This window comes from Mobula hypostoma, chromosome 9 (genome assembly GCF_963921235.1).
Source record: "Mobula hypostoma chromosome 9, sMobHyp1.1, whole genome shotgun sequence".
Classification (NCBI taxonomy): Eukaryota; Metazoa; Chordata; class Chondrichthyes; order Myliobatiformes; family Myliobatidae; genus Mobula; species Mobula hypostoma.
In genome coordinates, this window is record NC_086105.1 from 148,535,970 (window position 1) to 148,553,010 (window position 17,041).

Sequence of the window (17,041 nt, forward strand, 5' to 3'; positions counted from 1 at the left end):
GATCCTAAGGTTCATTTCTTGCAGGCATTCACAGTAGATATAAAGAAACACAATAATGAAAGACTGCACACAAGGCAAGCAACCCATGTGCAAAATACAAAAAGATAATAATAATAATAAATAAGCAATCAATATCAAGGTCATGAGTTGAAGAGTTCTTGAAGGAGTTACAGAAGCCTGAAGGCACACACTCAGCGATTCAGGAACAGCTTCTTCCCCTCTGCCATCCGATTCCTAAATGGACATTGAACCCTTGAACACTACCTCACTTTTTTTTTAATATATACTATTTCTGTTTTGCACTATTTTAATTTGACTACTTAATATACTTACAGTATTGATTTACTTAATTATTTTTTTCTTTTTATATTATCGTTTGTTTCATTGTACTGATGCTGCTAAATTAACAAATTTCATGACACATGCTGGTGATAACGAATCTGATTCTGATTCTGAAAGTGAGTCCATAGGCTGGCTGAGGAAAGAGGATGCTGGTGAGCCACTATTGGCTTTCAAAGTGTCCCATGTGCAGCCCATCTCTGAAGATCCTTCTTCTCCCAGGGGTGATGTCTTTGAACCTTCTGCTGGTGTTTCTTGCAGCTCTGTGCTTTGAAGAGATGGATTGCCAGCCCATGCCCAATTCTCCTGCTTTCGCAGCCAGGCTTGGGACTATCCACGGTGGAGTTTCCACCTCAGTACTGTGTCATGATTTGATGTTTGTACAGTATGCAAGACAAGCTTTTTACTGTATCTCAGTACTGTAGATGTGACAATAATAGACCAATTCCAATTTTAAATATACACCCCCCTTATTCTGAGAGTTGGCCCTCCACTCTTAGATCAGGAGTCCCCAACCTTTTTAATGCCATGGACCAATACCATTAAGCAAGGGGTCTGTGAACCCCAGGTTGGGAATCCCTGCCTGAGACTTTGTTACATGTATTTGTATATCTGGTGGTCAGGTCACTGGTCTGAGTACTCCTGGTAACAAGTAACCCAGTACTACCTGTCGCATGGTCGGGTGGTCAGCAACTAAACCGGCTCGCCCACCAGGCTTGCCTGGTTGGGAGGGTGGCTAGACACCCTGCAGGATGAAAAACAAGACCTGTCAAAGGGCGGATGAACCCTCTCGTGGGGTTAACGGCCATCTAGCAAACACGTGCCGTGAAGCGCGGAAAGGGGCATCCCTTGCATCGAAGCTTGGTCTGGCCATTCACTGCAACAGAACTTCCCCCAGCCGTCTTGGACCCCACCATGCCGCTGGATCTGGGAGGGGATGTCGAGAGGGTGGGTCTGGACCTGTGCAACCCCCTACTCACCTAAAATCCATTCACGCACACGCTGTTCCTTTCTGAGGAGTGGGGTATCCCCACTAACGGACTGAAAGGAACCATCATCATCCTATGGGATGGATAGCCAGGGAGAGATTTGTGTATACCCTTATGATTCTTATATTCTATCCTGCCTCTTCCCAATCTGAAATACTTCCTTCTAATCACTATATCTCCCGGTCCAATTTCTCATGCTTTCCTGGATTCTGTACATCTTGCCCTCCAGCCCTCTGTCTATAACCAAGAACCTCTAACTCTCTCTCTCGCTCTCTCTGTATCACTCTCTCTTTCTCCAACTCTTCATTCTTTACCTTACCCTTACACTCACTGACTTCCTTCCCATACCCTCTGCTCCACGATCTTTCCCCTCTCCTTTCTCTTTCCCCTCTCCTTTCTCTTTCCCTAACACTCTTTGCCCCCCATGTCACCCTTTTATTCTCACTCCTCTCTTCTAACCTCCACCTCCTCCCTCCACACTTTCTGACTTCCCATTACCTCCGCCCCAAAGGAGGAGAGAGGAGTTTGCGGAATTGAGGACGACTTGGGTTTGCTTTCTTCCTTTACCTCTCCCTTCTTCATCCTCCCCTCCCTACATTCCCCTGCTCTTCCTTGCTACCCTTCCCCTCCCCCTCTTCCCCCTCCCCTTCCCTCTTACCCCTCCCATCCCCTTCCCAATCCCTCCCCTCTCCCCCTCTCCCTCCCCTCTCTTCCCCTCCTCACTCCCTCCCCTCTCTTCCCCTCCTCACTCCCTCCCCTCCCCCTCCCTTCCTCCCCTTCTCCTCCCCCTCCCTTCCTCCCCTTCTCCTCCCCCTCTTCCCCGTCCCCTGCTCCACCACCACCTGCCATTCCACCTCCCCCTCTCCTCTGCACCCGCTCCCCTCTCCCTTCCCCTCGCTCCCCTCCCTTTCACCCACTTCCTGTCCCCATTCCTCCCTCCTCCACTACTCTCACCCACTCCTCCCTCCCTATTCCATTCCCTCCCTCCCTATTCCACTCCTCCCTTCCTCCTTCCCTCCCTATTTCCCTTCCTCCCTCCCTCTCTATTCCACTCCTCCCTGCCTCCCTCCCTCCCTCCCTATTCCACTCCTCCCTTCCTCCTTCCCTCCCTATTTCCACTCCTCCCTCCCTCCCTATTCCACTCCTCCCTGCCTTCCTCCCTCCCTCCTTATTCCACTCCTCCCTCCCTATTCCACTCCTCCCTCCCTCCCTATTCCATTCTTCCCTTCCTCCCTCCCTATTCCATTCTTCCCTTCCTCCCTCCCTATTCCACTCCTCCCTCCTTCCCTTCCTATTCCACTCCTCCCTCCCTATTCCACTTCTCCCTCCCTAATCCATTCTTCCCTTCCTCCCTCCCTATTCCACTCCTCCCTTCCTCCCTCCCTCCCTATTCCACTCCTTTTCTCCCTCCCTATTCCACTCCTTTTCTCCCTCCCTATTCCACTCTTCCCTTCCTCCCTCCCTATTCCACTCCTCCCTTCCTCCCTATTCCACTCCTCCCTTCCTCCCTCCCTCCTCCTCCCTCCCTATTCCACTCCTCCTTCCTCCCTCCCTCCCTATTCCTCCCTCCCTATTCCACTCCTCCCTTCCTCCCTCCCTCCCTATTTCCACTCCTCCCTCCCTCCCTATTCCATTCTTCCCTTCCTCCCTCCCTATTCCATTCTTCCCTTCCTCCCTCCCTATTCCACTCCTCCCTCCTTCCCTTCCTATTCCACTCCTCCCTCCCTATTCCACTCCTCCCTCCTTCCCTTCCTATTCCACTCCTCCCTCCCTATTCCACTCTTCCCTCCCTAATCCATTCTTCCCTTCCTCCCTCCCTCCCTATTCCACTCCTTCTTTCCTCCCTCCCTATTCCACTCTTCCCTTCCTCCCTCCCTATTCCACTCCTTCTTTCCTCCCTCCCTATTCCACTCTTCCCTTCCTCCCTCCCTATTCCACTCCTTCTTTCCTCCCTCCCTATTCCACTCCTCCCTTCCTCCCTCCCTCCTCCTCCCTTCCTATTCCACTCCTCCTCCCTCCCTCCCTCCCTCCCTATTCCCGCCCTGCCGGCCTCCTGCGCTGTCACTCAGCATCGGCGAGCCGCTGCGGTCTGCGCGCTGACTGTGAGGGGCGGCCGGTTTCGGGGGCTTTGGCTGCCCTCGGACCCCAGTCGGAGGAGTGCGTGTGCGGGGTTGTGAGGAGAAGCCGGTGCCGCCAGTGGCTGATGGCCGCGGTTGTGCCGCGCCTTCGGGGCTGACGCACACCGAATGGAGCCGGCGCGCCGCTGAGCCGAGCCGGGGAGCTGGGGAGCCGGGAGTCGGGATGGGTACCTCCGCTTCATCCATCGCCGCGGACACGGAGGCACGGGCCGGCCTCTCGGCCTCGGCTCCCCCGCTGTGGGGGCCCGCAGCCCTGAGCGCCCGTAGCCGCCAGCTGCAGCTGCCGAGGAGCCGCAGTAGGTAAGCGGGGGAGCAAGGGCACCGGAGCCGGCGTGCGGGCTCCGCAAGCCGGGCTGGGCTGCTGTCGCCAGCGGGAGGGTGACCACAGTGCAGCCGGTGTCGGGTCGGGTCGGGTCGGGTCAGGGCAGGGCAGGGGGACTCGCTGGGCACCCAGTCTGTCCGGAGCGGCGATTACACCGGACACACACCCTCAAAGTCACTTGGAAGGCGAGGTGGAAATTGTGCTGAGAGTAGCGGATAAAGGACGTTTACTTCATAAAGGAAGGGGAAATAGAAGAGCGAGATTGCTGCCGAGCCGCCAGAAAGTTAATCACAAGAATTGATTGCAGAGTCTGGAAGATGGGTAAAGCAAGCGAAGGAACCGAGAGTAGTTTGTAAACCTGGCGAAGCAGCGCTTGCAACGGACTGAATTACTGTTGTCATCTTCTCTGTCAAAATGCTGTTCCTATCTCTATTTTTTTTATTGTTGCTGTTATCTGGGTGGTTACTTGGTGCTTGGCCTTGTAGAACGTACAGGTGTGTGGTGAAGCGAATACAATAGTAACAGTTTTTCTTGGAAGGAATATGAGGTGATCTTATCTCGTCTGAAGCCTGGTTTGAATTCAAAGTTGTCATTTAAGAGTTTTTCAAGATGAAGAAATTCCACCCATGACTAAAGGCAATAATTGTATCAGTCTTCTAGAGAGAAAATAAAGTCTTGTCCAAACAAGGAGCCTAGCACGGGTGAGATTTGCAGTTCAGTGTCAAGGGTACAGGAACACCGTTATTCACTGTACACATTTACATGTATGATGGATTTGCTGTGGTGTGCTGGTCAGCGTGAGACATGCAACAAAAAACAACATTCAACAATTATAAGACCATAAGATATAGGAGCAGAAGTAGGCCATTCGGCCCATCGAGTCTGTTCCGCCATTCAATCATGGGCTGATCTAATTCTTCCAGTCATCCCCACTCCCCTGCCTCCTCCCCATACCTTTTGATGCCCTGGTTAATCAAGAACCTATCTATCTCTGCTTTAAATACACCTAATGACTTGGCCTCCACAGCCACTCATGGCAACAAATTTCACAGATTTACCACCCTCTGACTAAAGTAATTTCTCTGCATCTCAGTTCTAAATGGATGTCCATCAATCCTGAAGTCGTGCCCTCTTGTCCTAGGCTCCCCTACCATGGGAAATAACTTTGCCATATCTAATCTGTTCAGGCCTTTTAACATTTGAAATGTTTCTATGGAATCAGAGTCATAGTCATTGGCATACTTTATTGATCCCCGGGGAAATTGGTTTTCATTACAGTTGCACCATAAATAATAAATAGTAATAGAACTGTAAATAGTTAAATAGTAATATGTAAATTATGCCAGTAAATTAAGAAGTAAGTCCAGGACCAGCCTATTGGCTCAGGGTGTCTGACCCTCCAAGGGAGGAGTTGTAAAGTTTGATGGCCACAGGCAGGAATGACTTCCTATGACGCTCTGTGCTGCATCTCGGAGGAATGAGTCTCTGGCCGAATGTACTCCTGTATCCCCCCTCATTCTCCTGAACTCCAGAGAATACAACCAAAGAGCTGCCAGGCGTTCCTCATACATTAACCCTTTCATTCCTGGAATCATTCTTCCCAACCACTGATGTCAGGCTAACAGGTCTACAGCTTCCTTTCTGCTGCCTCCCACCCTTCTTAAATAGCGGAGTAACATTTGCAATTTTCCAGTCATCCGGTACAATGCCAGAATCTATCGATTCTTTGAAGATAATTGTTAATGCCTCTGCAATCTCTCCAGCTGCTTCCTTCAGAACCCAAGGGTGCATTCCATCAGGTCCAGGAGATTTATCCACCCTCAGACCATTAAGCTTCCCGAGCACCTTCCCAGTTGTAATTTTCACTGCACAAACTTCACTTCCCTGACACTCTTGAATGTCCGATATACTGCAGACATCGTCCACTGTGAAGATTGATGTAAAATACACATTCAGTTCCTTTGCCATCTCTGTGTCTCTCATTACAATATCTCCAGCATCATTTTCTATTGGACCTACCCTTTATATACTTAAAAAAGCTTTTAGTATCTTCTTTGATATTAGTCACCAGCTTCCTCTCATAATTCATCTTTTCCTTCCTAATGACCTGCTTAGTTTCCTTCTGCAAGTTTTTAAAAGCTTCCCAATCCTCTATCTTCCCACTAGCTCTGGCTTCCTTGTATGCCCTCTCTCTTGCTTTTACTTTGGCTCTGACTTCACTTGTCAGCCACGGTAGTGTCCTTTTTCCCTTTGAAATGTTTTTCTAATTTGGAATATATCTGTCTTGCACCTCCCTCATTTTTCGTAGAAACTCCAGCCATTGCTGCTCTGCTGTCCTTCCTGCAAATGTCCCTTTCCAGTCAACTTCAGCCAGTTCCCCTCTCATGCCATTGTAATTTCCTTTATTCCACTGAAATACCGATACTTGGATTTTATTATTTCCCTCCATAATTTCACATTGAAATTTGAAAGAATTATATAAAAAATGTTAAATAAATGAAGGGCGTACAGGACTGAAAGAGGCTGTTTGGCTCAGCATGTCCATCCTGACCATGAATCATCCTCTGTGTACAGTAGGGGTTGGGGTTCCCAACCTTTTTATTGCCATGGACCAATATCATTAAGCAAGGGCTCTGTGGACCCCAGGATGGGAACCTCTGTTCTATATTAACACCATTTCCCAGCATTTGGCCGTAGTATTCTGTGCCCTGTTTGTGCTCATCTAAATATTAAATGTTCTGAGAGTAGCTGCCTCCACCACCCACTGAAGGTGATAAAACCTTTCTCAAATCCCCTATCCCTCATCTTCACCCTGTTGGCGTTGTCCATAAATGCCTCTGCTGAGGAAAGATTTCCCATATCATTGCTGCACGTAATTGTGTTTACCTCAGTGCATCCCTTTTTCGCTTGAACAAAAGTGCTGAGTGAACTCAGTGAGTCAGGCAGCACCAGTGCAGGGAAATGGAGAAGTGATTTTTACATTTAGGAACACCACACCATAACTGCCCTCCCAGCCCAACGAACCCACGCTGTCCAGTTTGTACCCTTGTGACCAGTCGTGCTGCTAACCTGTACGTCTTTGGACTGTGGGAGGAAACCGAAACAGCCGGAGGAGACCCACGCTGTCACGGGGAGAACATACAAACTCCTTACAGATGGTAGTGGGAGTTGAACCCGGTCGATGGTGTGGTAATGCGTTATGCTACCATGATGTTTTGGGTTGAGTTCCTTTTGGCCCGAAACTGTCCAGATTAACGGCATGTGCAGTCTCTTGTGATTCCTTACTCTCCAAGGAGAACAAACCCAGCCTATCTAGCCTCCTCTCCTCCGGCAACATCTTGTGAACCTCTCTGTACCCCTACAGTTGAATCACATCCTTCGTACAGTGTGGTACTCCAGTTAACTAAAGATTTATGTAATTGTACCATAACCACCCTAGCTAATGAAAGCAAAGAATCTAAATTCCTTCTTTTGCACTTTGTTCACTTCCACTGCTGACTTCATCGATCCTTGGACGTTAGACCAAGGTCCCTCTGTTCACCAGTACTAGCTAAGGCCCTGCCTTGCTGTGTGTATATTCCAGCTAATGAATGCTTCTGAGCACTGCCATGAGAAAGCAGTATCATCCATCATCGAGGACCCCCACCATCCAGGCCAGGCTCTCTTCTCACTGCTGCCATCAGGAAGGAGGTGCAGGAGCCTCAGGGCCCCACCATCAGGTTCAGGAACAGTTATTAACCATCAGGTTCAGGAACAGTTATTACCCCGAGAGTAGATGGACTCTGAATTGATCCTGTGACCTACAGATTCACTTTCAAAGACTCTACAACTCATCTTCTCAGTGTTTTTTACTTACAGTTTGTCTTTTGCATATTAATTGTTTGTCAGTCTTTGCTTTTGTAAATTCTACTGTATTTTTTCCGTAAATGCTTGCAAGAAAATAAATCATCAAGAAAGTATATTGTAACAAACATACTTTGATAATTCATTTGGCCATTTCTTTGCTCATCTTGTGGAGTGATGAATATCATTCTGTACATGAGGACTACTGTCCTTCATTAAGGACCCCCATGCCCTCTTCTCATTGCTACCATCATGGAGGAGACATAGGAACCTGAAGACATGCAGTCAACAATTCAGGAACAGCTTCTTCCCCTCTGCCATCAGGTTTCTGAAAAGTCCATGAAGCCACTACTTTTATTTTACACTACTTATTTAATTTAACTTTTTATATATATTTATTTACTGTAATTTACAGTTTTTATTTTTATATATTACAGTGTACAGCTGCCACATAGCAAATTTCATGACATTTGCTGGAGATATTAAAACTGATTCTGATTAATTTTAAACAATACCAGCAATGTTTGTTTCATCTAAGAACTATCTAACCTCTGACATTCATAACTGGACCATTAATGTGCTTGCCAAACAGCAAGGATCCCGGCACTGTTCCTTGCGATCGCTCAAGTCGGTCCTCCAGTGGCTGTACAGGCCGATCCAGGATCCAGGTATTCTGGTGCCGTGTGGGCAAGAGTGAGTGGTGGCTGTGGTCAGTGGTTGGGTTTGCTGGTTACTCAGTCTTTTCTTTTGCGGCTGCTGCTTATTCTTTGCGTCACCCTGGAGATCGTTCTCATGTCACGCAGCTCCCTCTTGAACAGATTTCCTCCAGGTGTTTCTGCTGAGTGCAATGCCTTCCCAGTTTTTACATGTAACATTGACTTTCTTCAAGGTGGTGCAGGCTAGTCATCAGTCTCGCAGCCTGAGGAATGAAGCTGTTATCTAGTCCTGATGTACCTGTACCTCCTTCCTGACGTTAATGGTTCGAAGAGATTAGCCGTCTGGACGGCATGACCTCTCCATTGGGGTTGGTATTGGTTTATCGTGGTGGAGATGCTGTTCATGTTGGCCTTCTCCATTACACTGGTGTTAGTGCATCAACCCTTCCAGCTGGTTCCCTGTAAAACATCTTCCGGTCAGGGAAAGCAATTCTTGGCCGCTGGGCTCTGTCTGTCATCACTGAGGCTGTTTCAGATCCTATTGCCCAACGTGATCTGACCCAGACTGAATGGTAGCCTGAAAAATGGGGGGAGAGAGCAGAAGTTGTGATCAAAGGTTGCATCTTGTTGGGCTACAGATTAGTTTTCTATTTATTGAGATTCTGATTCTGATATAGTGTGGAACAGGCTCTTCCAGCACTTTGACCTGTGCCAGCCAGCCAGTAATCCCCTGGCTTAATCATCAAGAGACAATTTACCATGACCAATTAACCTACCAACGGGTGTGTCTTTGGACTGTGGGAGGAAACTGGAGCACCCAGCGGAAACCCACATGGTCGCGGGGAGAACGTACAAACTCCTTACAGACAGCGGTGGTAATGTCTGTATACTTGTGTGATCAGCATGATGTACATCGAGTCTGTTATTTATTTTTCTTTGTGATTGTATGTTTTTCTGAAATCGTAACCATATGTGCTATTTGCAGTGCGCTCTATGCTGTTGGTGATGTGTTTTACACCTTGGTCCCTGAGGAATGCTGTTTTGTTTGGCTCTATTCATGTATTGTTCACGATAACCATACTTGAAACTATTTCTTTCAAGTAATGGACAGAAAAGGTTCTGATGATAGAATATAGAACAGTACAGCACAGCACAGGCCCTTCAGCCCACAATGTTGTGTTGATCCATTAGGTCCAAAGTACAAACTTACTCAGATCAATCTAACCCTTCCCTTCCATGTAACCTTCATTCATGTGCTTAGCTAAGAGTCTGTTAAATGACCCTAATGTATCTGCCTCTACCACTGTCCCTCGAAGAGCGTTCCACACACCCACCGCTCTGTGTTTAAAAAAAACTATCTCTAACACCACCCCCCCCCATACATTCCTCCATTCACCTTAAAATTACGTCCCCAAGTCTGGGAAAAAGGCTTTGTCTCTGCCTCGTTTCATCTTGTGCACTTCTATCAAGTCACCTCTTATTCTCCTTTGCTCCAAGGGGAAACACCCTAGCTCATTCAGCCATTCAAGTCAAGTCAAGTTTATTGTCATTTAACTATATACATCTGTGCCGTCAAATGAGACCATGTTTATCCGGACCAGGATGTAAAGCATAACACGCAATAACTTAGGAAAGTAAGGTTAAAATCTACGGATGAATTACACATGAAGAAAGTAAAGTTAAATATTGTAGAGTACAGAACAGCTTAATCAGTGACACTTCGAATACGATACGGCAGGGAGTTCAGAAGCCTAAAGTCCTGGGGGAAGAAACTGTTTCCTTTCTGAACTGTTCGTGTCTTTATGCATTGGACTCTTCTTGCTTGATGGTAGCAAGTCAGAGAGGATACTGGATGGATGGGGGTGGGGTGGTGGGATCCTTAATAATATTAAGGGCCCTGTGTACTGGTATATGTCCTTGATGGATGGTAGGGAGACCCCTATGACCTTCTAGCTGTTCTCAGTCCTTTATAGGGACTTCTGGCCTGGTGCTCAGCTGCTCCCAGTCCAGATGGAGATGGTGCTTGTCAGAGCACTCTCAATGGTATTCCTATAAAATTCAGCTAAAAAGTGTGTGGGGGGGGGGCTCACTTGCTTTAATCTCCTCAGCAAGTAGAGGTGCTAATGTGCCTTCTTGTTCAGGGAGGTAATATTGAGGGACCAGGTGAGGTCATCCGTGATGTCAATTTCCAGCAACTTGGTGCACTTAACTCTCTCTACAGAGGAGCCATGTATTTGCAGTGGGGGATGGTTCATCTGTGCCTTCCTGAAGTCCACAAAGATTTCCTTGGTCTCCCCCACATTCAGACTTGGGTTGTCCTCACATCAGTCCACCACCGCTCCACTTCCGCTCTGTACTCCCACTCATCGTCATTGATGAGGCCAAGCTCATAAGACATGCTCTCTAATCCAGACAGCAACTAGTTTCCTGCTAGATACTATTGTTCTGTGACTGCTTGGCAAAGAAGTGTTTTTGTTTTAAAGGAAAACGTTTCCTGGAGTTTATTTAGTTGTTTCCTTATTCACGCTGTGTAATGTTCTGGTGCCTCGAAGCTGAATGTATTATTGTCCAAACCGCTGCCATTTAGAGAAAAAAGTTTTTCTTTTAAAAAAGGCAGCAAAACGTGTTTATATGCTTTTCTATAAATATCTGATACAATGGTATAAACACAATTTATCAAGGAAACCTAAGGAGAATTTGCTTTGCCCTTTTGTAAAGCTTGGGGACTAATTGTTTGGATGCTACACAAGTGTTCAGTTAGAATTGGGTTTATGATCTCTGGCATGCATGCCTACCTCCTGTACCTAATAAAGTGGACACTCAGTGTATCTCAGTGATAATAAGCCAAATTCTGGATCTGAACTAGTTGCCTTGAGAGTGATTCTGCCGTTAAGCAATGAAGGAAAAGAGGTATTGGTACTAATATTGGAATTGGGTTATTAATGTCACATGTACCAAATGATCAAAACATTGTGTTATTTCTGTAAAAGTATTGAATAATTTATGTTTTGTTTCTTGTGAATGCTGCTTATTGATTTCTCACACAAAATACTGGAGGAGCTCAGCAGGTCAGGCAGCATCTATGAAGGGGAATAAACAGTCCACGTTTTGGGTTGAGATTCTTCATCGGGACTGGGGCTGAAACAACAGCTCTCCGTAGATGCTGCCTGACCCGTTGAGTTCCTCCAGCATTTTGTGTGTGTTGCTCTGGATTTCCAGCATCCGCAGAGTCTTTTGTCTGTATGATAGCGCTCCTGCACCTGAAAAGTGGCCAGTGAGTGTATGTTTGTGGTCTTCTGCTGCTGTAGCTCATCTACTTCAAGGTTCAATGTGTTGTGCGTTCAGAGATGCTCTTCTGCACACCACTGTTGTAATGGGTGGTGAGTTGAGTTACTGTTATCTTCCTGTCAGCATGAACCAGTCTGGCCATTTTCCTGTGATCTTTCTCATCAACGAGGCGTTTTCACCCACAGATCTGCCGCTCACCAGGTTTCGTTTTTTGTTTCTCGCACCGTTCTCTGTAAACTATGTGTGTGAAAATCCCAGGAGATCAGTATCTGAGATGCTCAAACCATCCCATCTGACACCAACAATTATTCTACAGTCAAAGTAACGAAAATCATATTTCTTCCCCATTCTGTCAGTCACTGTCAGATTCAATTTATCTATAAGTTGCCTTGCAGTGTTGCTAGCTCAATATGGTGAGAAGTTTTTCATTGCAAGTGGCCAATTCTTGTTTGCTGAGTGGCTTGCCTTTAACAAAGTTATAATCCCAGAATTTGTGAAGAAACTTCTCATCTCCTAGTGAGGCACAGTGAAAAAGTGATAATTTAACAGGCCACTTGAAGTGAGAATGTGAGTGACCTGGGCTCTGTGAAAACAGTAGCAGAGGAAGAGAATAAACACGACACTTTGCAGGTGCCAGAAACCTTGAGCAACACATGAGGAATGCTGGAGGAACTCCAGTGGCCTGGTAGATTAACAGAGAGCGCAACAGTGCCAGTGACCCAGGTTCAATTCTGCCGCTGTTTGTAAAGAGTTTTTATGTTCTCCCCATGAATGCGTGGGTTTCTTCTGGTGCTCCAGTTTCCTAGCACATTCCAAAGATTTACAGATGATTAGGTTAATTGGTCACATGGGTGTAGTTTGGTGGCATGGGCTTGCAGGCCAGAAGGGTCCATTTCTGTGCTGAATCTAAATAAAAATTAATAGAAGTTTGTGTTGCTCAGAGATTCAGACACTCAACAATAACCACCAGCAATACGCAGCAAATCCAGTCAGGTCACTGCTGATTATGGGAGCTTGCCAAGTCCAACCTGGTGACACTTGACAAACACTTTGCCCAATCTGAAGTGCTTAGTGATATATAAACGCAATTCTTTCTTTCATAAATTCAGGTCAGGCAGCATCAATGGAGGGAAATAAACAGTTGGTGTTTCGGGTTGAGATCCTTCATCTCCTCCTCACCTGCCTCCTGTTTCCCTCCTCTTTTCCTTTCTTCCATGGTGTGCTGTCCACTCCTACCTCTTCGACCTATCCCCTCCAGCTTCATACTTCATCCTCCGTCCCCCACCCACCCACCTCCATCCTCACCTGGTCTCATCTATCACTTGTCCAGCTGAGGAGCTAGGTGAAAACACAAAGGAGAAAGACATTGAAGACAATGGCACTATGGCAAGATGAAGAAGGCTGCTGTTGATAGGGCGAGGGGCCGTTAAAGTTATTAAAACAGTCCTCACAAAATCATTCAAAGTCTTCCCTAACCAGAAGGCCTGAATGAACCGTGAGATCCGCGATCTGCTGGGGGCCAGGTCACAGGGATCCAAGTTACAAGAGGTCCAGGTACGATCTCCGGAGAACTATCTCATGGGTGATGTGGCATTTCCAGAGTAAACTTTAAAGTTTAAAGTAAATTTATTATCAAAGTATGCATATTTTACCATATCTTACCTTGAGATTAATTTTCTTGCACCCTTTTACAGGAAAATAAAGAAATACAATAGAAATTTATAAAAATTATTATATATAAACAGATAAAGACAGACACACAACCAATGTGCAAGAGAAGAGAAACTCCTTGAAAGTGAGTCTGTAGGTGGTGGAATCGGTTGAAAGTTGAGCTGAGTGAAGTTATCCGTGCTGTTTCGGGACCCTGATGGTTGTAGGGTAATAACTGTTCCCGAATCCAATGGTGTGGGACCTCCCGCTCACTGGTACGAACAAGAGATCATGACCTGGATGATGGAGGACCTTGATGATGGATGCTGCCTTCTCGTACAGTGCTGTGTGTAAATGTGCTCACTGGTGCGGTCAGCTCACTGGGCTGTGTCGAACACTATCTGTATCCTTTTCTCCTCTTGGCCATTGGTGTTTCCACACCAAGCTGTAATGCAATCAGTTAGGATGCTCGCCACTGTGCATCTATAGAGGTTTGTCAAAGTCTTTGGTGACGTACTGAATTTAAATGAGCTTCTAAGAAAGTCGGTGCTGTCATTCATGTTTGTGATGATACTTGTGCGCTGGATCCAGGATAGATCCTGCGATGTACTCAGGTGAATGAACTGAAAGCTGGGGGTGCTGTACATGTATGGAGGGGTGAGGTCTGTTACAGGTGGGGTTTGCGGGTTGTAGATGTTGTGATGTGGATGGAGCAGAGTGGGGTGTGGACTTGTGACCACTGCTGATGTGGGTGGTGATTTGCACAAATCCCCAGGGCCTGATAATCTACTTCGCAACATATGAGTGAAAGTGATTTTTGAAATATTGCAAACTTTGATTCAAGATCCGGTGCTCCCGATGCATCTTCCTCCACATTGGTGAGAGTTGGCGTAAACTGGGGGACTGCTTTGTTGAGCACCTCCACTCCATTTGCCAAAAGCAGAGTTTCCTGCTGACCAACCACTTTGCTTCCTAACTCCATTCCTGTTCTGACATGTCAGTCCATGGCCTCATCTTCTGCCATGATGAGGCCACTTTCAGGTATTCTGTCTAGCCTCCAACCTGATGGCATGAACATCGATTTCTCTTTCCGGTAACCTTTTTTCCCCCTTCTTCTCCCTGTTCCCTTGACTTCAATTCCCCAGTCTGGCCTCCACCTCTTTTCCTCAACTGCGTATCACCTCCTCCTTCCCTTTCTCCCATGGTCCACTCTCCTCTCCTATCAGATTCCTTCCTTTCCAGCCCTTGACCTTTCCTACCCACCTGGCTTCACCCATCACCTTCGAGCTATCTTCCTTCTCCTCCCCCCACCTTTTACTTAGGGAACTGGCCCATTCCCTTCCAGTCCTGATGAAGGGTCTCGTCCTGAGATGCCAACTGTGTATTCATTTCCATAGATGCTGCCCGACCTCCTCCAGCATTTTGTGTGCGTTGCTTAAGATTTGTGATTGTTTATGGTCATTCTTCAGTATACGAGTGTAAAGGAAAACAAAATGATTGTTACCCCGGATCTGATGCAGCATAAAAACACAATAATCGCGTATATTAAAGCAATCCTACAAAATACAACATAAAATTAACGGAATGGTCATCTTCCAAAATGCTTTGGACTTTGGAGCGGTTTCTACAGATTGCAAAATATCCCTCTGCTCTTTTTTTTAAAAAAAGTGAGAGAAAAAAACAGAATCCCAGTTTAATATCAGTAGTGGGGAAATTGCTAGAGTCTGTCTCACTGATGTAATAACAGAACACTTGGAAAACATTAACAGGATTGGATAAAGTCAGTGGGGTTTCATGAAAGCTAAATTATGCTTAACAATTCAGCTGAAGTTTTTTTTAGGACATAACTTGTGGGATAGATAAGAGAGAATAAAAAATGTGGGGTTATTTGATTCTCAGAAGACTTGATAAGAGATTATTGTGCAAAAATTAAAGCACTTTGGACTGGAGTGTGATGCTGAAATGGATTGAGAATTGATTGACGTAGGAAACAGAAGGATTAAACAACTATGATTTCCAGATGAGAGTTTCGAATTTGCCTATGGCATAAATCTGAGCAAAATGTGATCTCTTGGGAGGACACAACGAAGGTCCAACACGGGATATTCCATTTTGAACAGAGATCAGGAGATTCTTCAGCTGCAGGTGATCAATCTGTGGAATTCTCCACTATGGAAAGCAGTGCACTGCCTAACATAGAACATATAGAATAGTACAGCACAGTACAGGCCCTTCGGCCCACAATGTTGTGCCGACCCTCAAGCCCTGCCTCCCATATAAGCCCCCACCTTAAATTCCTCCATATACCTGTCTAGTAGTCTCCTAAACTTCACTAGTGTATCTGCCTCCACCACTGACTCAGGCAGTGCATTCCACGCACCAACCACTCTCTGAGTAAAAAAACCTTCCTCTAATATCCCCCTTGAACTTCCCACCCCTTTCCTTAAAGCCATGTCCTCTTGTATTGAGCAGTGCTGCCCTGGGGAAGAGGCGCTGGCTATCCACTCTATCTATTCCTCTTATTATCTTGTATACCTCTATCATGTCTCCTCTCCTCCTCCTTCTCTCCAAAGAGCAAAGCCCTAGCTCCCTTAATCTCTGATCATAATGCATACTTTCTAAACCAGGCAGCATCCTGGTAAATCTCCTCTGTACCCTTTCCAATGCTTCCACATCCTTCCTATAGTGAGGTGTCCAGAACTGGACACAGTACTCCAAGTGTGGCCTAACCAGAGTTTTATAGAGCTGCATCACTACATCGCGACTCTTAAACTCTATCCCTCAACTTATGAAAGCTAACACCCCATAAGCTTTCTTAACTACCCTATCCACCTGTGAGGCAACTTTCAGGGATCTGTGGACATGTACCCCGAGATCCATCTGCTCTTCCACACTACCAAGTATCCTGTCATTTACTTTGTACTCTGCCTTGGAGTTTGTCCTTCCAAAGTGTACCACCTCACACTTCTCCGGGTTGAACTCCATCTGCCACTTCTCAGCCCACTTCTGCATCCTATCAATGTCTCTCTGCAATCTTTGACAATCCTCTACACTATCTACAACACCACCAACCTTTGTGTTGTCTGCAAATTTGCCAACCCACCCTTCTAACCCCACATCCAGGTCGTTAATAAAAATCACGAAAAGTAGAGGTCCCAGAACAGATCCTTGTGGGACACCACTAGTCACAATCCTCCAATCTGAATGTACTCCCTCCACCACCACCCTCTGCCTTCTGCAGGGAAGCCAATTCTGAATCCACCTGGCCAAACTTCCCTGGATCCCATGCCTTCTAACTTTCTGAATAAGCCTACCGTGTGGAACCTTGTCAAATGCCTTACTAAAATCCATATAGATCACATCCACTGCACTACCCTCATCTATATGCCTGGTCACCTCTTCAAAGAACTCTATCAGGCTTGTTAGACATGATCTGCCCTTCACAAAGCTATGCTGACTGTCCCTGATCAGACCATGATTCTCTAAATGCCCATAGATCCTATCTCTAAGAATCTTTTCCAACAGCTTTCCCACCACTGACGTAAGACTCACTGGTCTATAATTACCCGGGCTATCCCTACTACCTTTTTTGAACAAGGGGACGACATTCGCCTCCCTCCAATCCTCCGGTACCATTCCTGTGGACAACGAGGACATAAAGATCCTAGCCAGAGGCTCAGCAATCTCTTCTCTCGCCTCGTGGAGCAGCCTGGGGAATATTCCGTCAGGCCCCGGGGACTTATCTGTCCTAATGTATTTTAACAACTCCAACACCTCCTCTCCCTTAATATCAACATGCTCCAGAACATCAACCTC

At 46.5% G+C, this 17,041-nt stretch overlaps 1 protein-coding gene across 5 annotated transcripts in view; it reads left to right on the forward strand.

Moving 5' to 3' along the window:
* Nucleotides 1–17,041, forward strand: part of capn15 (calpain 15) — a 316,435-nt gene that overhangs the window by 21,535 nt on the left and 277,859 nt on the right. For 2 of the 5 annotated variants that reach the window (XM_063059436.1, XM_063059438.1), the window contains exon 1: nt 3,381–3,766. The exons of 2 other annotated variants lie outside the window; for them this stretch is intronic. In XM_063059436.1, coding sequence (XP_062915506.1) covers nt 3,630–3,766 — 137 coding nt within the window. In that variant the 5' untranslated portion in view covers nt 3,381–3,629. Of the gene's footprint in view, nt 1–3,379; nt 3,767–17,041 lie in introns of those variants that run through there. One more of the 5 variants, XM_063059437.1, reaches the window with a different exon arrangement.